Raw genomic sequence first — 22,763 nt, 5'->3', positions numbered from 1 at the left:
ACCTAAAATTGCACTCCCACCCCTGAAAAACTAAGGTCTATTACCAAAATTCTGCATTGTCAGGTTTACATGTAGTAAGCACTGAATCCTAGTCTCAGACTAATTCAGCTCCCATCATAAACGTTATCCTGAGCTTCCAGCCAGGGAGCTACACCTACCAGTTAGGACACTCTTCACAATTTCTATTCATACTTTGAAAAGAATTTTGTAAAGGAAGAACAAATCTAAGGATGTTTATGCAAATTCCCACGGATCTCTTCTAAGTTATCAAATTATGAAATCATATTCATCAGAACTCATGTACAAATGATTCATAGGCTTAATGGAATGTACATTGTAAGTCTTGCCTGTATAAAAAAATGAAATAATGGGAGCATTTGTTTCTGAAAACACACATTTCCCTAAGGTCTGCAGAAGTTAGAGGATAGAAATGTTTGGAGTTTATTTCTGTTATAATTTAATTCAGGCCAGCTGTTGGACTTCCTGAACTGTATAGACATCTGTTTAACATAGATCACAATAAAAGAGAAAATCTGTCATAGTCAATAAATGATATTGAAAAGATCAATTATTTCAGTGACTCAAAGAAACATTATATAGATAAATACAAACCAATGTTTTAAAACCTTTATCCCTCTTGTGAATTTTTTCCACCTCCAGCTGACAAAAACAGCATTTTAGTGGTAACATTTTTCAAGCAGAATTGGGGGCTTGGTGAAAAGAATACTTAATACCATCTTTAAGGTCCCCCCCACCCAAACAGGTACTTTTTAATCTGACAAACAAGCCTCTTAGAAATGTATATTTTAATTTATTGCATATAATTGTATTCTTGTTCATACGCTATTCTTAAAGGAACTCTACCTGATCCTGCACAAATTCCAAGTTTAGTTTGAACTGTAAGCCCCGCCCCCGACGCTTTTTCCACCCAATGAGAAAACTTCAAAATGCACAAGACTAAACATGCTCCTCAAGCTCATGGCCAATCCTCAGGAGGAAGCAAGGATTCATGCAGGGACTTTTCGCATGCCACACTCTTCTGTTTACATACCCTGTTGTGCACACGGGCTGCCATTGTTGACAGAGAAACTTGCCCCACGTTGTCCAGTTGGCTGCTTATTCCTACTAAAACAAGCATGGACTCACTCAATCGCACAATTGGTATCAAATTATGTCTTTTAACTCAATACATTGCATAAAAAGCACTTTTTCTTTACCAGACCAAATAAACCAAACCAAATAAATTCAGGTTTAGTTTCTTTAATGTGTGCTCAGATTGTGAACGAATGAACCCTGGATTCATATCCTGTGAGTCCAGGGTTCATTTGGCACTAAGAGTTTTTGTTCTACCAATAAACAGAACTAACGCACTGGAGATCTGATCTAGTCTGAAACAGATTCAAATTTCCTTTATTAATTCATTTTCCTTTAGTTCTGTAACTCTGCAGTTCAAAAACAAAAGTGTTGATTGACATAATGAGCTAGGTGATATATAGTTTAAAATAAAAAGGCTTTGCAAAGCTGGTGGAAAGAGGAACATAGACCCCAACAAATTAAAGAAGGCTCCTTGTTTAACACTTGACGTTTCTAACAATAAAAACAATCTGAGTTACGTACATATACCAGCAACATTTGAACATCAAACGCCCTCATTAAGAAATCTTTGGAGGAGTTGGACAGGACTGAATTTGATCTCTAGACACTGCTTAGATCTTGCCAAGTCCAACGTTTGCACAAACTGGACCAGGTTTACCCGACTAGTACGTTTAAACCTACCTAACCCCACAGAAACAAAGCCGTTTAGCTGTCTTATGTTGGGAGCCCTGCTCAATTTATGCAGGTGAAGTGTGCTCAGCATCAACTGGACCTCTTCCTGTCCAGATATAGAGCTAGGCTTCAGAGATAGCAGGACTTGAAAGATTAGTTGAACCCGGTCCAGGCCTAAGGACATCATTAGGAATTCATTCGTCCACAGGATATTAGGATGGGACCTTTGTAAGCTGAGAACACTGGAACAGTCTGCCTTCTACAGCCAGAAGATCCAGATGGTTCTGTACGTTTCTGCTGACTGCAGACCAACCGTACTGTGCCACTGTCATTTTAGGCAATGTGTGAAAATGGCAAATACTTCAGACAGACTTAAGATTCTGATTTGTAAAGTTCCCATGACAGAAATAAGTGAGCTTGAAACGATCTCCTCGGGTCCTCCTGACCCTGAATAAGAGAAGCAGCAACATTTATTGCACTGGCTTGGTTGGGCCAATGCAAACATGAATGAACTTGTTAATGGCAGCACACTGAGATAAGGACAGGACTCAGAGTTTGGATCTTGCCACATCGTCTTCTTTCTTACTCTTGATATGAACAGTGAAAACACGGCCATTGCATTTACTAGCAGATCATTGGCATTTGGTCTTGTCAGCATTATCAAACAACTTCTTTGCAAAACCCACATGGGTTTGTCCATCCTCATCAACATGGTCACTTTACCCTCTCATATGTCAAACTGTTCAATTGACATTCTAGTAATCACAGAAAAACATACTAAGTATTTGTCAACATCTTGATTTTTGGCCTATTTGTAATTTCATAAACCATTCTGAGTTCAGATCTTTAGCAAAGTAATAACTGGAATAAGATTTGGAGCAAAAACTGGGCTGCTATTGGTCCAAGAGAACTGTTATCTGGAAGAAAATGAAAAGAAAATGCCATTAAGAGTGAATCTCCTAAAGTTCAGTCAACACCAGCAGTTAAGCTCTCGTCTTGATATTAGTGCTCCAGTTTGTTCCTAAAAGTACATGAAGTACCACCAGAGGCTGGGTTCAGTGCTCTTTAGTCTCATTTAGTGAAAGCAGCAACCACAGCCCATAACATCTCATTAGTGTTGGCCTTCATGCTCTCTGCCTCGGGGTCAAGTTCTAGGAGCTGCCGCACTCTTTTCATGGCCAGGTCGTAATGGTCGTCTAACAGCGGGGCAAAGGCATTTTCCAAAACGTCAGACGACTGGGCTAAGAATATAAGAGCAAGCAACCGCTTGTCCATTCGGTGAGGGTCATTCACCCACTTGTCTAGAACAGCTTCCTGGACCTTCTTGATGAGACGCTGCTTGATGTTGTTGTTGGTCAGCGGATGTGTGGTCATATCAAAAAGCAAAAAGTTCTGTTTCTCTGTTGTGAGGACGCCTTTTTCCACCAGGTTCTTAGCCAGCCGTTCACGGACATTCCTCAGCTGATAATGGAGCTTCAGTGGGTTCCACGTCTCTCCTGCACAGGACATTTATGACAGAAACAAATACTTTAAAAGAAAAGTAAAACGTAGGCTTTCAAAATCAGCATATTTTGATATGCAGTCACATCTGGGACAAAAGCAGTAGCAGAGTAGGTCTGTTTTACATTTTAATGGAAAACTTCCAGACTTTTGCAGACTCAGCTTTTTAGAGTTCCCATTCATTTATTGGAGGGGAAAAAAAGACTAAAAAAACAATGGGAAAAAAGCAGAGGGAAGGAAGGTCACCGGGAAGGACATAATAAAGAAAAGAATGACAAGAAAATAAGGAGGACACGGCCAATAAAAGACAATAAATAAAGAAGGGAAGCAAGCAAGGGAGGACAGAAAGGCAAGGAGGGAATGAATTAGGGGTACAAGGGAATAGATTGTAAGAAGAAAGGACATGGAGGAGTAGATGGGGAAGAAATAAAGGAATGACATGCTGACTAACTTTGACCGTTAAATGGTGGATGGCAGACAAGTTTCTACAATGAACTGAAGACTGAAATAATCATCTTTGCAGAAGAAAAATGGATGCCAAGGAAAAAGGAGACACTGTGACCTCTCTATCAGTGGTCCTGAAATCCGGCCTTCAACTTGAATGTGACTGCTCCAACCACCTGAGTCAGTTATTCAGGTCATCAGCAGGAGTCTGGAGAACTTGTGTGTGGGACCAGAGACACATCTAAAGCCACAGTCCCACTGTCCCGCCCACCCTACTCGCCTCCTCCCCACATGGATTACTTTTGCCCGCTTTAGAGATTCTACCCTGAAGAGGGACACGCCTCCATGGCGTCGCTTTAGCCCCGTCCCTCCATTCCTAAACAAATCAGCGAGAAATGGTAAATGATCATACATTATAAATGAAACATATGGAAAAGAAGAAAATGTAAATAATACATTCTGATACCTGTGCATGCAAGATTGTCTTGGATATTTTTAAGGATTAATGCAGCGGGATAAATATCTGGATCACAAATCTAATGATAAAATAAAGCCCGTCTGAACTGTGTCTGCTTTGAAACAGCGTTGCAACTGGTTCCCAGAGCAAACCGCTGCTTCTTCAGGCTGTATTCAGTGACAGAGTTAATATTTACACCTTTATAGACCAGTTCACGCGTGACGTCAGCGCTACATCCGGGTCCCGCTGGTAGGCAAAAACAGTACTGTTCTCGTCTACTACCATGACAAAACGGGTGAATTAGAGTGTACTTTTAGTTTATTTTTGGAATCTAAACAATGCCTACGACTTGTTGTGCTCCCGGTTGCACACAGAGGCATTCCAAATCGTTGGATGTACGTTTCTGTCGTTTACCGAAAGAGGAAGGACGAAGAAAGAAATGGATCATTTTGTTATGCCATTACGGGACGTGACAAAAACGGCATTAATTCGAGACGTGACGGACCGCATTACCCATGATGCAATGTGGTCAAAATGGCCACCAACTCCCATCATGCAATGCGGCCCAAAATGGCTGCCGCCCTAACAACGGAGCGGAGAGATAACGTTGCTAGGCAAAAGTTGATAAAACTCGTTCATGCACGAGAATCTGCCTTCTTTTTCTGGCGCACCGCCAACCTGAGAAGACACACAGCTGTGCTACTCCAAACTCCCCCCCCCACACGCCACGTGCTCCAGTTTCTCGTTGGACTGAGATTTCTCGGAGCAAACCTAATTCCCTGCTTTGCTTAGCGGGAGGTCGACTCTAAAAGGTACTTTTAATTCCCTCTGATCAAATACTGGAAGCCGCCTTATCTCCCAGTGATCAAAAGAGGACTACGCTTTGCTGGGCCGAGCAAAGCGACTGTTGAACCCGGAGGAAGAGACGAAAGAGCCTCCTCGCCCGTCCCTGCTGCCCGCTCTGGTGCGTTCAGGACGCCGCGTGATCCGGAGCGCTCACGGATCCAACCGGGACTTCACTCGGATTCACCTCAAAGTAACGGGGTTCTGCCTTTTTATTTCTTTTTCACCCACACCACAGGATGTTTAGAAGTGCCTGGGCAGACGTTAGAACTTTGGAGGTGCAGGTTAATGCTTTTATTCCACGACGAAGTTGGAATTATTTTGCTGAATGTTTTTCTTTGTATGTGCATGCATTTTACAATTGATTTTGCTGTGTTGATTGTGGTGTATCAATAACCCCGCCGTGGGTCACTGTTTCAGTTCTTTTCCATCTTCTTCCCTGCTTTCCCCCCTCTCTCTTTTCGCTTCTTCTTATCAGTTAATCTCTTTGTCCGAGCTCAATTCGCGGGCTTTGCTTAAACTCCCAGTTAGCCGCGCCCTCTCGAAGCGAGGCATTATCCCCATCAGCGTAAGCGTGGTTACGTCATTAGGACCTCCCCTCACGCATCACGTAAATTGGTAGACCACACGTCATCGTAGCAGCCATCTTGGGAGGGTGACGTGTATCTGAACTGTAGGTAGCTTAGCTGAACTAGCTTTGGTGTAAGACATCAAAGCATCCAGTGAGATTCCCGAAGCTGTTCTGTCTATCAATGCTGATACGTCAAATGCCGGTGTTTTGAGGGCGGTGTTAAACAACTGTGAGTTAAGTTAAGATCTGCTAACCGCTCATTTTAATCCATTGTTTATTTTTTTTGTTTTGTTCTTTTATTTCCATATATATATATATTTAGCATGTTTTAGTTTAGTAATGAGTAAGAATTCCAAAGTCATTGAATCAGAGAATTACTGTAACAGGGAATTGCTTTTGGCTCAATAAAACCAACGACTGCGGAATATACATTGTTTTGTGTTCGATCTAATTCACAGTTACATGGTTATTCAGAAATCAGAGCTAACCTCCTTTGGAGTTAACATCTGATATTAACACAGAGACATATCATTGGATGGTGATAAGGAATAAGGATTTAAACTCTAATTGCAGTTACATTGGGGTTCTCACAGCCTGCTGGATAAACCTGGTCGGTTAACAGTCCGACCTGATCATTTATTCCAGCATAAATGAGTTCATAACAGCAAATTAACTAATGCATTAGTGGTATAAATACTTACAAGCTTATAGCTAACATCACCACCATTTGAACTATATTTTGTTATAGCGAAATTTTGAGTTGAATGATTTATTATTTAAATTATAATACCAAATTATAATTAATAATAATAATAATAATAAGCATATTCACACAGCTTCTGGCATAACAATTTCAATGGAAAGAGTGCAGGCAGACACTCCCAATGGACTGTAGGAGCCATCATACTACAACAGAATTTGCAGTCTACACTTCATCTCCGGTAAATACAACTTAATTCTGCTCTAGTCATTGTTCTACTTAAATCATTATAGAAATAAACACATAGGATATATACTTAAGTCAAGACGTAAACGTTTGTTTCGTAATAACATACGTACATGAACAATGTATGCAAACCCTCTGGCATGAGTCTGTGAAAAGGATCAATAAAATAAAAACACCAAAATAATCCGTAGTGAACAATGTTTTTTTTAACCTACTGGGAGGGTCTTCCTCTAAGCTGAGGCGCGGTCTGTGTCCAACTCAGCTTTCTGCTGTTACACAAACATGTCTGAACATCCATCCATCCATTTTCTGACCTGCTTAATCCCTCATGGCGTCGCGGGGGTTGCTGGTGTCTATGTCCCGATATAAAATAATTGTAGCCGTCCAGTGGTTTCATGCTTTCATTCTCTCTTGTGTGTACTGGCCTGCGTGTTTATAAGGCAGCTGTATATGTCGCGGTACGGAACAGTTGGCCAGCATTTCACAGACTCTCTCCGTCCCTTCAGGCTTTTGGTATGTGGATCTGGCAATCTGATACCTTCAACCATCAACTTACTCTTAAAACGATCTTGTGATTCGTTATCTAAAGAAGAAAAATACGTGGAGAACTCGTCAGTTTCTCTGTTTGCGTCCGCCATTGTGTTCGTCTTTTGCCTTCCAGTCCGGCACGCATGCTCGAAAAACCCGCATCAAAACAATAACAATGAACTGGTCTATATGAGATCTTTTGTCTCAGTCATGGCGAGGACACGGTATTCATTTTTTTATAAAAAATGATTTTAACCGTATTTATGTCTGGTTTAAGGCACATTTCCACTGTGTGCCTAATGGTGTGTTGAGAGAGAGACAGAAGCGGAGAGGTGGAGCCGTTCACCTTGCCAAACGTCGGCCATCTCAGCCGAAGGAGTTTCCAGGGTTTCCCCGGGTCCCAGCTCAGAATAGTGGCCACAATGCTAAACCATTACCACTGCTCTCTGCAGCTATTTTCAGGCAAAATTCCAGATCTTTTAGCTCAGCTATTGCAGGGCGAGGACAACAGATTTTTCTGAATATATTTATGTTGGTTTAACTTTTAGGCTTAATCCCCAGGAGCCTGCTGTCCCTAGACCAAGGCTGAGTCAGAGCAGCCAACTCTCTTGAAGGAGACCGCTGCCTTGCTCAGTGGATTTCAGACACTATTCAAGGCTTTATTTTAGGTCTTTTACCCCAACCATGGCGGGAGCGAGCAAGGAGAACACATTAATCAAAATGCTTTTTAATGCCAGTGAAATCATGTTATTGGTTTGATTTTCAGGCTTAATCCCAGCTAAACCAGGGGAGCGGCGAGAGCTTCAAAGCTTTCCCCGGATCGAGGGTCTGTAGAGCGGCCAGAGCTCACCAAGAACACCGCTATTTTGCCCGAGAGATTTTAGACAAGTAGCTAATATTCGCTAGCCTCGTGAGACCATCCTGATCTCGCGAGCTTTCAAGGTTTCACTCGCTGATCAGTCTGGCTACTCTCCGTTAAAGAAAATTTGGAGCCGTTCACCAAACGAACGTCCAATCAGCGTTGGCTTTGAGGCGGGTTGAGGTGTGACGCAACGGGAAGCGCGTCAGTTCAGTCTAAACAACATGGCGGCTTCAGCCGATGAAACTAGCGTTAGCGTGGCTATCGAGCAAGTTTTATCGGAATTACAGAGTATTTCTCTGCTGAGCTAACGAGCCTTTACCTGCAGCAGCAAGAGTAGCTTGGCTTGTGGTTGTGTTTTCGTCGTCGCTCTGTTACGAGCGACGACGAATCTGATTGGTTCATTTGGCCCGTCTATCACCAACATAGGCCAATCAGCTAACCAGTATTTTCGCCCCTTCCCAAAATTACTTAAACGGAAGGTTTCCAGATGGATATGCAGAGCAAATCTATCTGGCGGAGTCAGGTAAAATATTCGCAGCTTTAGATTAGATCTTACAGGTCAGCCATGATGGGAGCGAGGAGAACACGTTAATAGTTTAAAGCAGGGCTTTTCAAATTCATTGAACGTGAGCCTCCCCTTGGAATAGGTAGACGCAGACGCAAACAGAGAAACTGACGAGTTCTCCACGCATTTTTCTTCTTTAGGTAACGTATCACAAGATGGTTTTAAGAGTAAGCTGATGGTTGATGCTATCAGATTGCCAGATCCCATCCAGATAGTCAGTCTGTGAATGCTGGCCAAACGATTTAGTCCGGCCCGGTGGCCAAATGCATTATCATTATTTAACGGCTGTATCTCCTCTCTGCATCGACCGATCTGCACCAGATTTTTTGTGAGTCGTGGGCGAGTGCTGCCCAACGCGTTCGTGTGAATCGCCCGGTGGACGGGCGGGAAACATGCGTGACAGCATCTGCGGTGGCCGGCGGTGCGCGAAGGCGCTTGGCTGCAGGGCCGATCGACGCCGCTTGCGGCTTTAATTATTTAAGCAGAACAATGACTAGAGCAGAATTAAGTTGTATTTACCGGAGATGAAGTGTAGAATGCAAATTCTGTCGGGGTATGATGGCTCCTACAGTCCATTGGATTTGTCTGCCTGGGTCCTTTTTCATTGAAAATATCCATTTCTTTTTCGTCCTTCGGTAAACGAAAGAAACGTACATCCGACGATTTGGAATGCCTCTCTGGGCCTTTTGCCTACCGGCGTAACCCGGAAGTAGCGCGTGCGTCACTTTACTGTAAAGTGTTGATATTGAGGGGAGTGTTCATTTATTTTCATTGTGTCTCCTACGTTACTGTGTGCCACATATGCCACAACCACATGTTAAAACGTCTGAAGGCATGAAATGTGAATAAGAATTTTTGAACTTTAATGTATCTAATGCTGATTATTCATTGAATCATTTAAATTTAAATATTTAAAATACTTTCACAGCAAAAATGATATGCGATTAATTTAGATTAATTAATTACAGTGTATGTAATTAGATTAATTTTTTTAATCGATTGACAGCCCTAGTTTAAACCTATTGCTATTTTATTAAGCAAGCATTTTATTAGATGTTATCTCTTATCTGATGTTTGGCACTTTGTTTTACCTTTTGTTAAAGTACTCTTTAAATAATGATGACAACGATGATGATTATGATCAGAATAAACTTTTGCATCACCTCCCAGAAGCTGGAAAGAAAAGAGGCAAAAATATTTTTCACACCTCACTTAGTAGCTAATATTTTCCTCTAAATATTTTAGGCTAAAATATTAAACTTTTTATTTGTTGTCTTCAATCCGACCATTATGTTTAGTAATTTCTGTCAAAGGCTGCAGCATTTTGATTTAATCCATCTGAATGTAGTATTTGCAAGCCCTACTCTGATTGGATGGAAAAAAGAAAAGAAAAAGCTGTCTGTGATTGGCTGGTGAGGTGGACAGTTTTTGAAGTGGCGAGTGCTGGAGAGAACCCTGTGCATGCGTGGGTTCTCTCCGGGTACTCTGGCTTCCTCCCACAGTCCAGAAACATGACTGTTAGGTTAATTGGCTTCTCCAAATTGTCCTTAGGTGTGAATGGTTGTTTGTCCTGTTTGTCTCTCTGTGTTGCCCTGTGACAGACTGGCTACCTGTCCAGGTGAACCCGCCTCTCGCCCAGTGAACACTGGAGATAGACACCAGCAACCCCATGAGGGATTAAGCGGTTTGGAAAATGGATATATATATATATATATATATATATATATATATATATACACACATTGACTGTAGAATTACCTGTGAAATGTTTTCACACAGCCAGAAAACTGCTTGTTGTTGCAACCAAATCCTATGGGATTCTGTGAGAGTAGGGAGGAGCAAGATGGCGGCCAGTGACTTCAGTTTTTAGGGCAAATCAGCACTCCAGTGAATAATAGAGATCAGTGACCTAGAGCCTACTTGGAGCAGCTCAGTGTCACATATAAACAGCTTGATGTAAAGCCTTCTAACGGCCTACAAACGTAGTGTGACACCGCGTATGCGGCTGTAAAAACTGACCTCTGCACCTCCCTGTATGCGCAGAGTCTACTATGAGTTCACACAGACCCCGCACAGTGTAGTACCCCAGAGTATGTGGGCTGCCTTACATGAATGCACTTTTAGTTTAGACATTACAGTCAGGCAGTCTGGTAGACAGCTCAGGGGTCGATCAGGTAGTGACACAGTGTACCGTAATGTCGAATATCCATTAAGTGGAGCGGCTTCATTGCTTACCAAAGTCACACTGGCTTTTTAAGAACAACTTATGATTTTAGTGTCTTATGGTCAGAAAAATATTGTACATAAGAAAGAAAAAGAGAACATCAGTGAAGTGAACGTGAATGAACGTTTGAGAGAAATCAGCCAACCCACCACTCAGCAGTTCAATCCAGTTCTGCACACTTTCTGGGGGTTGGGTCTCTTTGATGTGTTTTAGAGCCTCATCCAGAAGCACATCGCCTGTTGGAGCATCTGACTTACAAAGCACCTGGGAATTTGAGTCACAACACAAACACCAGTCAGAGGGAGGAGCACCAGACCCAAAGATGCAATGGTGCAGCATTATTCATGCCTTCTAATAACTCGGAGGAACAACAGGAGACCTCTGATGGTGGGCAGGCATTATGAAAACAAATAAGATAACATAGGCTTTATTGATCTCACATTGGAGAAATTCACATGTGGATTTCAAATGGAAAACTTCAACTTCTTACCTATAGTTTTTAGATTGGATTCAAAGTTTTAACATCTAGGGGATGTTTGAAACTACCTGCACCAGGTGAGCAGCACAGTCCAACATCAGAAGTTCCATTTCCTCGGCCTGACACAGACCAAAACACAGACCAATGACTTCTACCTTTCTGGCCAGCAGACCTTTCCTCCTTACGCCACACGGTTCCAGCTGAAGGCGTCCTCGTAGGGCCAATTCAATCAGCATGCACCCCCGCAAGCCTGACGATATACAGTCATTCCAGAATGATGTGTAGCCCTGCGCCATGGTAACACACAATCAAAGTACAGGTGATGATGCAGACTTCTGACAGCAAAGGGGGGTAGTTATGCTCACACCAGAGGTGACTAGCAAATAGCCAAGTTCATGAAAGTTGCACTATTTTGGTCTTTGAGAGCCAAAACTCAGGGTATAAAGACATTATTCAATTATTAATGTCAGTTTACCGTTGCACTACTTTTATACGTGTTATAGAAGTTCATGAAAGTTGCACTATTTTGGCCTTTGAGAGCCAAAAGTTTATTCAACTATTGTCACCCATTCCAGGTAGGCAATAAAAAGTTCTACTAGCCTAAGTAGTAAGCAGTTCTTCATATACACACATCAGTTTCAAACAAATGGCATCGGCGCAACACTACTAGCAAACCTGTCAGAAATGGGAATTATTATTATACATTACTACATTATTGTAGAGTTTTAGTGTTTCCAACTGTTCCTTTTGCCAAACTAGTCCAGTGAACAATCAGTTAGTAAAAGACACACGGATGTAGACGTTTTTACAGCTAGAGTCCACAACATTGAAACGTTTTATAGTCTGAGGACGACAGTTCATCTATGTCCAAACTGATTAAAAGGTTTTAGCAGCACAGTGTGAGCTTTGACCCAACTACTGCAGGCTGCCCTTCTCAAAAACTCTGCCATAGAACTTGTAGGTCACATGTCATAACAACAAAACAGATATAACTCCTGATCAGACACATTTTTGGTTCTCTGATGTAGGATTTAATCTAGAGCGGGGGGTAACTGCGTGAACTCTCAGTCTGCTCCTCCAAACTGCTCTGCTATCAGATTCCAAAACACGGTGAAGGTGAAGGTGTTGACAGCAGCCTTCAGTTACAGGACTAACTTCTAGTGACTTAAAGTGACATGATGCTGCTTTAATAAACAACTTTGAATCAAATGAAAAGAAACAGATAGTGTATTGTTGCTTTGACTGAGCCCTAGAAAATGACCAAAGGAGCCCATTAAACAGACTCCATGGCAGTTCTAGAGGGCCAAGCTGAGGGATGAAAAGGGCCACTTTATGAGCAGTTAGCGGGCCCCCAGACCGCTTTCCCCAGGGCGCTCCATTCAAGCCTGCAGAGCCAGGCTTGAATGGAGCAGACGATTTTTGGTTGGGGTTCCAAATTATTCATTATTTTTAATTAGAATTTCCATATTCATTCTTAAAACCATAATTGCACAGCAGCATAAAAACCCTTAGCTTATAAAAACCCAAGCGTGATTGCTGGGTGTATTTAAGGCTGTAAATAAATGATCGAGCGTGATGGTGTTGGTGACAGTGTGAGGAACTACTGAGAGAAATGACAACTGCAACATATTTATATTATATATATATATATATATATATATATATATATATATATATATATTATTTATATATATATATATATATATATATATATATATATATATATATATATATATATATATATATATACACACACACACAATATATATATATATATATATATATATATATATATATATATATATATATATATATATATATATATATATATATACACACACACACACACAATATATACAGTCACTGTATACACATATGTATATATGTATACAGTGACTGATATTTTGTTTTCAAATTAAATTGAGTTGTTTTAAGTTATAATTTGGATACAGTGTACCTAATATATGACCATAATTCTCAAACGTAAGTTATGCCTTACACAATTTGGCTAAATAATAAAAACTGATTAGAATATGGTTAGAAATGCTCTTTATATACTGTGTTGCTTTTTTTCTTTAAAACATATGATTTTATGTAGGAAAATGTTGATTAAAATTATAATTGTACTGTAGGGGAAAAAACAGGGTATATTGTCATATCATCCAGTTTCTAAACAGAGGTAGGAGACAAAGTTCTGTGTTAAAAAGGTCTACAGATCTTTTTAAGTCCCACACTAGGCCTGCAGAACTGATAATCAATATTCAGCTCAGTCAATAAATACATTTAAGACCCGGGGTTATTAAGAACTATTTTGCTTTTGTTGAAAAGATACTTTTAGTTTCTTTCTTCTTATCAGTGTATTACTCCAGGATTGTTTAAGGTAAAAGCGTGCTGTCATTTCTGTTCCAAGCCTGAAAATGCCCAGAATACTGCGTGTGGTAATTAGCCCCAGAATGAGCAAAAAGCCCACTGCTCCCTGAGGGACTGCTTAAATGCAGAGGACACATTTGATTGGAAGTGATGATGTTGCAATGACAGAAACCATGATGGAGATTCTCATCAGCCGCTTTAGGGACCGAGGCCTGTGCTTGTTGTTAGCTGCGGTTAGCATTAGAGAAGGCTAACATTAGAAGCTCACCTCTCGGTCCTTCAGTCCTAACAACAGCACTTCCTCCATCAGGGTGAGCCGCGTTTCTTTGGAGTCTCCGCTGTCGTCCAGCTCCGGCTCCTCTCCCCGCGGGGGCTCCTGTTCCTCCCGGCCCACCTCGCGCTCTTTGTCGGCGGCGCTGCGCGAGGCTTCCGTGCGCCTCTGCACGAGGCCTGAACTCCTCTGGCTCAAAGAAGTCATTTGTAGGAGAGGAGTTGCCTCAAGCACGACGGAGAGCGCACACCACTGACTGCCGTGCCCTGCAAAGTTAACGCAGTAAGCCGTCAGTCATAGGGGAACACATGAGTGTTTCCGGACGGACGGACGGCACCTCCAACCTGGCCAGCGGTCGTCTGAAGAACCGCTCCACTTCCTTGAGTTCGTACAGGATCTAATATGGCGCCTTGTGGTCACTTGCGGTACCAAACGTATCCAGCTGGAACACACTGTGAACCTAAACTAAAGTAAGATATTTTGATTTACATTACAAAATAACTCCTGCCAGATGGTTATTTCTGCAAACTAATTCAGTCCTCTGTTCTCCAAATGTTCCATGGTGTTCTCCCCATTATTGAGGGTGTTTTTCCCATGGGTTCTGTCTTTGCACCAGTTCTGATCACCTTTTCGATGAATATTTCACAACGTTATTACAAAATTGTGATTTCCATCTTTACACTGATGACGTTTTCTGTATTCTTGTGCACTCTATTTGTTCAAGGTGCCAGTAGACATTAGCAAAAGTTTAAATCTTCAAGTTAAAGAACTCTGTAATTTGCATTGATGCCCAAACAAACATTCTCTGAAAACCTAAGTGTGCAAAGAGACATTAGCATGTGAAAGATTGTGTAAACGAACATGTTCCACCAATACTGGTGGAACATGTTCATTTACACAATTTTGGATTGAATAATCCAGGTAGAGAGAACAAAAATGGATAGATCCTCTGGGTGGGTTCTTCTTGTGGTGGACATCCGTCATCATGGAGATGGATGAAACTATGGTCTCTATTGATGTCACATCACTGTGATGAAAGGTTAGAATCAGACACCACCTTTAGCAGCAGAACAACCCTTTCTACAGAGTAACTGTGCCAAGTTCAACATTTCACTGATCACATCAACTCTATGGATACATATAAAAGTTAGATATAAAATGAGAGGATGTAAAAATGGCATGTTGACTTTCTTGGACTGCAATGTCTCATTTTCGGATGGAGGACAGGTAGAAACTGCCGTGTACCACAAACCCAGCCACAGTCCAGTACTTGCAGTTTGATTCCCATAAACATCTGGAGCATCAGTTAGGAGTAATCAGGGCTCTGTAACATAGATCAGACAACATCTGCACAAACTCAGGAGCCAGTGAGAAGGAGAAGTCACACACAAGACAGGCCCTAAAGTAATGTGGTTCTCGGCACTGGGATTTCCTCAAGGCAGACAAGAAATTCAAATGAGACTCTAGCCAACCACTGGGTGGTAGTCATCCCCTATGTTGCGGGAGTTTCAGAGAAACTGAGACGTTTATTTTCTAAACATGATGTACCAGTGGTTTTCAAACCCCAAAATACATTAGGACAATGGTTTTCTATTGTTTCTTTGCACCCTCTTTGAAGAAGGAAAAATGTTCTTTCTGTAGATTTCTTTATTTATTTATACCATATATGGGTTTATTTATTAAATATATAACATTGTTATTAACAACTATAATGTTTCAACATTGCCAAACTTATTTAGCTATATAATGTTAACAACAGGCATGTCTTGATGACATCAATACCTGGATGGCTTTAACTTTCCTGCTTTTGAATTCTGACAAGACAGAAGTTGTAATTTTTGGACCTTAGTCCTCAAAAATAAACTTCTTAATTAATCATTTAATCTGGATGATACTAAATTGGCCTCTGGTAATAAAGTAAATATTAAACAGGTTTCCAGAGTTTCCTTTTTTCTAGGGCTGTCAAAATTAACGCGTTAACGCGAGATGATTAATTTCCGGAATTAACGCAATATTTTTTTTAACGCATTAACGCAGCTCCGCCCTTTTTTACCCACAATTCAATTGTCCGACATGAGCGAGATGGAGAAATCAGAAGAACCCGTTGGACCGCTGGATGGACAATTCGAGTATAAAACAAACAAAGACGGAACAATAAATAAACATGTTGTGGTTTGCTCACACTGCAAGAAGGACTTTTCGTTTCACCGAAGCACCTCGAGCCTTAAATATCATCTTAACGCCAAGCATACATTTGTTGGGGCTTCAACTTCAGGTGTTACGCCTGGCATGCGTCAGACCACCCTCACCGAGCGCAGGGCATTAAGTAAGTCTACGTCTGAGAAGCTGAACGACAAAATTGCCAGATGGATAGCCAAGGACTGTAGACCGATTAATATTGTCGAGGACACTGGCCTCGCAGAAGTTTTGAAAGTGGCAACTTTAGACGCATTCTACAAGCCACCGTCGAGAGGCACAGTGATGACTAAAATCAACGAACTTTATGTTGCTAAAATGAAAACGAAGGAAGAGGATTTGGCTTCAGCGGAACATGTTGCTTTGACAGGAGACCACTGGACCTCCGTGAGTAACAATAATTATCTGGGTGTGACGGCGCATTACATCACTGAAACCTGGGAACTGAAGTCGTTTGCTTTAACCGTAATTAAATCAGAAGAGCGTCACTTCGCAGAGGCATGTGCTCAACAGTTTCAAACTGTGGCACACAAGTGGAAAATAGAAGGAAAAATCACAACAATAGGGACGGACAGTGCCCGTAATATGACAGCTGCGGCTAAACTGCTGCCATATGATCACATGCCCTGCATCGCTCACATGCTGCAGAGAAGCATCAACGTGAGCCTCTCCGATAGTGGATTTACAAATGTATTGGCCAAGTGTCGCAAAATTGTGGGTCACTTCAGACACAGCGCAGCCAACAGCATGGAGCTTAAAGCACAGCAAGCGGCCCTGGGACAGCAGCAGGAGCCACTGATCCAAGACGTGCCAACGCGGTGGAATTCCACGCTGGAAATGATCAAGCGCCTGAACCGCAATCATGCAGCAATTAAAGCAACCCTGGACCAACAACGCCATAAAGTGGTTATGCTGACGCCACCAGAATGGGACAAACTGCAGAGACTGAGCACTCTTCTAGAGCCCTGCAGGTAAGGAATGCACATATAATGTGCAAATTGAAAATTAAATTGAACTGATCAAGCTCCTATTAAATGTTTAACTGATTTACCAGCATACCAACTGGTGTTCAAATATCTTATGTGTGTGTGTTTGTGTGTTATTTTACTGCAGGTATGTAACTGAGATTCTGGGTGGAGAGGCCTATATCTCCTGCTCAGTAGTACTGCCTGCCCTCCGCCACCTGCGTCAAGTGATGAAGGTCTCTGAAGAAGACCCTGCATATGTGGCGAGCTTTAAGACAAGCTTCATGGAAGACCTTGCCTCCCGCCAAGAAAATTCTAACAATGCATGGCTCAAGCTTGCAACGGCTCTGGATCCACGTTTTAAAGACTTGAAGAGTCTGCCCAAGAGTGAAAGGGAAGAGGTGTGGACCTCACTTGGAGGCATGCTTCATGAACATTCACCCAGAAGGTCTCTGCTGACTTCTCAAGATGGACCACCCAAGAAGAAAATTCACCTTCTACAGATGGGCTCAGATTCAGAGTCAGATGAAGAGGCGCAACCTGACAGAGACATACACAGGTATAGGGCAGAGCCAAGCATAAATATGGAGGACTGCCCCATGCAGTGGTGGGCTGCTCATTCAGGAGCACATGACAAGCTGGCGCGGCTTGCCCGCAAATATCTAGCAACTCCTGCATCCACAGTTCCTTGCGAACGACTCTTTTCAGTCGCTGGCCATATTGTTCAGAAGAAACGGTCTGCTTTACATTCAGAAAATGTTAACCAGTTAGTTTGCCTTAGCAACTGGCTAAAAGATGAATAAATAAAGGTAAAAGGACCTCATGTAATAGTTTAAAAGTGGAGTTGTTTGTTCAAAACGAAAAACGTTCCATTCACCCATCCTGTATGTGCTAAAAAAAAAAGAGCAATGGCTAAGTTGCCAAAATTGTTGAATTAAATTCTTTTTTTGGATTTGTCATTAATAAAAACTAAATGTAATACCCCCTTCTTGCTTATCTTTCTGTTTTGAAAACAGTACACAGAAAATTTTTCAATAATATTTAGGCTTGTGATTAATCGAAATTAATTCAAGAAACCTTGTGATTAATTAGATTAAAAATTTTAATCGTTTGACAGCCCTACTTTTTTCACCTCAGGAATATCGCCAAAATTAGAAACATTCTGTCCAGGAGTGATGCTGAAAAACTAGTCCATGCATTTGTTACTTCAAGGCTGGACTATTGTAATTCTTTACTATCAGGAAGTCCACAAAATGCAGTTCAAAGCCTTCAGCTGATCCAAAATACTGCAGCAAGAGTTCTGATGAAAATCAACCAGAGGGATCATATTTCTCCTGTTTTAGCTTCCCTTCATTGGCTTCCTGTTAAATCAAGAATAGAATTTAAAATTCTTCTTCTAACGTATAAAGCCCTTAATAATCAAGCTCCATCATATATCAGAGCTCTGATTACCCCGTATGTTCCTAACAGAGCACTTCGCTCTCAGACTGCAGGTGTATTGGTGGTTCCTAGAGTCTCTAAAAGTAGAATGGGAGGCAGATCCTTTAGCTATCAGGCTCCTCTCCTGTGGAACCAACTCCCAGTTTTGGTCCGTGAGGCAGACACCCCGTCTACTTTTAAGACTAATCTTAAAACTTCCCTTTGTGACAAAGCTTCTAGTCAGAGTGGCTCATGTTACCCTGAGCTACCTCTATAGTTATGCTGCTATAGGCTTAGGCTGCTGGAGGACATCAGGGTCTATTTCTCTCTGCTGAGTTCTCCTACTGTTTTCCAGTTTGCATTGCTTGTTGTCATTTCAACTTTTAATTTCTCTTCTCTCTCATTTTTCTCTTCATGGCAGGTGCACCTGGTCTGGCGTTCTGTTAGCTGTGACATCATCAGGGGAGGCAGATCATCCTCTATTACCATCTAACATAGAAAGTACTCCTGGGTCAATGTGAGCTTCTGTACTTTAGTGTCTGCTCTGTCTTCTCTAACATAGAAAGTACTCCTGGGTCAATGTGAGCTTCTGAGCTTTCTGTGTCTCTGCTCTGTCTTCTCTAAGCCCCAGTGGGTGGAGGCAGATGAGCGTTCACACTGAGCCTGGTTCTGGTTCTGCTGGAGGTTCTCCTCCCTGTTAAAGGTATACTATGCAACCGGGGTTGATTTTCCAGCGAGGCTCCCCCCAGAGGGCGAAAGTAAAAGTGCACTGTCGTAAAGATGCTCAGCTGTTCTGGTTTCTCCGTCAAGCCAGGCGCGGTTGTTTTGATCTTAGCAGACAGGCGAACGCAACGAAAAGTGGAAAAAAACGGCAGTACAAACAATGACTAACACAGTGAAGGTATGAACATCAAGCTCCCCGCAGCGCTATCTTGGCGAGGCGGCGGCCGCCTCGCCAGTTTTATTATTATTATTATTATTATTACTATTATTATTTTAATTTTTTTTATGTTGGCGAGACGCTACCGCCGCCGCCACGCCAAGCCGCGGCTGACGCCGCCTCGCCAGTTTTATTATTATTATTGTTATTTATTTATTTTTTTTTTTTTTTATGTTGGCGAGACGCTACCGCCACCGCCTCGCCAAGCCGCAGCCGCAGCCGCCGCCGCCGCCGCCTCGCCGCGGGAGCCGCAGTAGCGTCTCGCCAACATAAAAAAAAAAAAAAAAAAAATCATTATTATAATAATAATAATAATAATAATAAAACTCGATATGCTTGCATGTTTATTTGACGTTAACACACGGTTCTTTGTTGTTGCTTTCGCGCGTGCATATAGTGAATGGCAGGGCAAAAACACATGGAGTTCTCACCGTAAAGCAAGACTTCTGTGTGTGCGGGCCGAGGGCTCTTGCAATTGCAAGTGCGGTATTTCCCCCACAGACCCCCAGGGTGGCCGAGAAAACCTTTGTTCGACCTGAAATGACTCATTTAATCATCCAAAGCGGTATGGAACACATTAATTAACTGAAAAATGTTGCATAGTATGCCTTTAAAGGGGAGTTTTCCTCTCCACTGTCGCTTCATGCATGCTCAGTATGAGGGATTGCTGCAAAGCCATCAACAATGCAGACGACTGTCCACTGTGGCTCTACGCTCTTTCAGGAGGAGTGAATGCTGCTTGGAGAGACTTGATGCAACCTGATAGAAAACTTTTGAAATCTGTGTGATTTGATTGAAATTGACTTTGTAAAGATCCTTGACATGACGTTGTGAATTGGAGCTATATAAATAAAACTCAATTGAACTCAATTGGGACTATATAAATAAAATTTAACTAGCAATGAACTCAAATGGCAATAATAATATCAAGCCCTAAATATTAAAGATAAACTTTAGTTACATTACATACTGATTATTAACAGTATTCATAAATTTTTCTATTATAAAAATAAATATTCAGAAGCTCAATGGATCATGAAGAGTTTGCAAAATGCTTGTTAATAGAACAAGCTATATAGAGTTTTTATAAAGCATAGCTGTTTAGAGGCAGGGAATAAATATAAAAAATACAAGAATAAATTAACTGCTATTTGTATCTATGTAGGTATACTTGTGTGTACTGAAACATATGTAAATCTGTGTATGTATTTACTTAATATGTATATGTGTATGTATGTGTGTAATGATTAATGCTGGTGAACCCGATATTCAGCAAAACACAGAGTTACGTTTTAAAAGGTTTATTGTGAGGGTGAGCTGAGGCAGGCAGGCAGAACTAGACTTGACAGATGAATGGCTGATGGTGCAGGTAGGCAGGGATGAGTAGTGGATAGTGAGTGTATAAAGGCTGGAAGTGAAGGCTGATATGGACCGAGGAATCACCAGAACGGGAAACAGGCAGACTGGTGCAGCATGCAGACACAGACAACTGTCATCAGAGAGGGGAAGCAGAAGAGTGCAGCTGGCTGAGCACATATGAACTGGTAGAGTCAAGGCAGTAGTGCACATGAGGTGAGACAAGACACTCTGGCCGGAAGGAGTTGGCTGAGGCAGGTATATATAGAAAGGGTAACAGGTGAGCAGAGTTGGCAGTGATTAATGTCAGCAGGTGGAGCTGATCTGGGCTAATTGACTGGTGAATGAGGAGTGGACTGAGCTGATTGGGTGGTGACATATGGCTGTTGACTGAGGGGAGTGGAAACTAATTGGTCCAGAAAAGTCCAAAAAGGAAAACAAAACAATAAATCATGACCATGTGTATGTATGGGGAAGAAGCTGTTTAAGTCTAATAGTCTTTGATTCAGTGTTCCTGAATCATTTAGCTGATGGAAGTGGGCCAAACAGTGCGTTGTCTGGGTGGGATCTGTGGCAATACATTTGTCCCGTTTTTGGAAACTTCTGGCATAAACCATGTCTAAATCTTGTAGACGGCATCCCACAATTCGCTGTGCTCCCCATGCTACTTTGCTGTGCAGCTCCCATACCACACTTTCGGTTTAAGTTCTATAAAAGTTATTAGCAGCTGAGTAGAAAGTCCAGTCTGTTTCAGTTTACTGAGAAAGAAGATGGTAAGTGGACTGAACTTATATAGAGCTTTTCCAGTCAAAGCACTGTAGCTACACTAGCTTCACCCAGTCCCTCTCACTAATGCGCACACATTCATACACCAAGACACAGCTCAGTACACATCTTGGGGTTAAGTGCCTTGCCCAGGGGCACATTGACATGTGGCAAGGGGAAGCTGGAATTGTAACTCACAACCTTCTGATTGCCAGACGACTACTCAACCCATCAAGACACAGTCGCCCATTAGAGTCATTATTGGGCATTCTTCACCAGGTGGTAGGTGTTCTCAGTGCAGCAGAGGTCAGAGGGAAGGCCCAGGAACTCTGCTGACCTCCTAGGTCTGTCTGGCATCCAGGATCAGGTTATTCCTGTAGGAAGACTGTATCCTTATGTGGGGCTCTTCTCTGTAGTGGTTCTCATCATGGTAGGATATGAGACCCACCACACCACAGTGGTATCGTCAACCATGTTTGTGGAGTGGATAGCAGAACAGTCATGGGTGAAGAAGTGTAAAGAGAGCAGGGCTGAGGACACAAGCCTGCAGTGTCCCAATGTTGAGGATCAGTGGGGCGGATGGGTTTCTCTATCCTCACCACCTGGGACCTGTTGGTCAGAAATAACATCCTTGTATGTGTTGGGATGCTGCGTGAAGTGCTAACAAGACAGCATCCTGTGTAAAACGGTTGTCCCTGTAGGCCAACTGCAGACTGCCCAGGCCAGCAGGGATGGCGTTCTTGATGGACAGAAGGATCCTCTCTAAGCACTTCATGATGACGGGTCAGAGTGACAGGTTGGTAATCATTAATGAAGTAACTAGCTACTATCTACCTTTCTACAGCAATCCCTGTAAACACAACAATGATCTCCAACAACCAACAGGGTGGAATGGCAGCTGTAAAAAAAAAAAAAAATTCCCCATGTAATCATGGACTAAATTAAGTAACAAATATTTCAGAATTTTGCAATTGATCACTTAATCTTTTGTAGATTTAATAGACAGTCAAACACGCTTTTAAAGTTGCAATCAATGTGCCTTCAGACATTTTGTTTTCTTTGAACAGTTAGAGAACATCATTTCTCTGAGTCATAGGGAAATACATCCTACCCTTCCTCTTTTGTATACCTTAACGTTATAATGCATGCAATGTGAGCTGCTACAGCAAAACCACTTTTGCAATAACACAGCAACATTCTCCTAATTTATCACTTTGTTCTAGGCTGGTTAATGGTTAAACAGGAATGACAAAACACTAAAGACTTAGTCAAAGCTATTTTGACAATCACGTCTGT

At 41.9% G+C, this 22,763-nt stretch overlaps 1 protein-coding gene and 1 long non-coding RNA gene across 2 annotated transcripts; one reads left to right on the top strand and one right to left on the bottom strand.

Moving 5' to 3' along the window:
• Window positions 1-1,244: 1,244 nt before the first annotated feature.
• golph3 (golgi phosphoprotein 3) lies at window positions 1,245-14,243 on the bottom strand. Its single transcript, XM_036131001.1, has 5 exons — window positions 14,171-14,243; window positions 13,824-14,092; window positions 11,341-11,472; window positions 10,857-10,971; window positions 1,245-3,263 (listed from the first exon to the last, which is right to left on the bottom strand). Exons 2-5 carry the CDS (start codon window positions 14,031-14,033, stop codon window positions 2,839-2,841), a joined length of 882 nt encoding a protein of 293 aa, XP_035986894.1. The 5' UTR covers window positions 14,034-14,092; window positions 14,171-14,243; the 3' UTR covers window positions 1,245-2,838.
• Window positions 14,244-16,781: 2,538 nt separating this feature from the next.
• LOC118560182 lies at window positions 16,782-17,880 on the top strand. The gene is made up of 2 exons (XR_004929149.1): window positions 16,782-16,993; window positions 17,136-17,880. It is a non-coding gene; the product is annotated as an uncharacterized LOC118560182 (long non-coding RNA).
• Window positions 17,881-22,763: the final 4,883 nt, after the last annotated feature.

The sequence above is a fragment of the Fundulus heteroclitus genome, unplaced genomic scaffold, assembly GCF_011125445.2.
Source record: "Fundulus heteroclitus isolate FHET01 unplaced genomic scaffold, MU-UCD_Fhet_4.1 scaffold_40, whole genome shotgun sequence".
Taxonomy (NCBI): domain Eukaryota; kingdom Metazoa; phylum Chordata; class Actinopteri; order Cyprinodontiformes; family Fundulidae; genus Fundulus; species Fundulus heteroclitus.
Note: the sequence above shows the minus strand (reverse complement) of the source record. Positions and strands in the feature narration are given on the sequence as shown.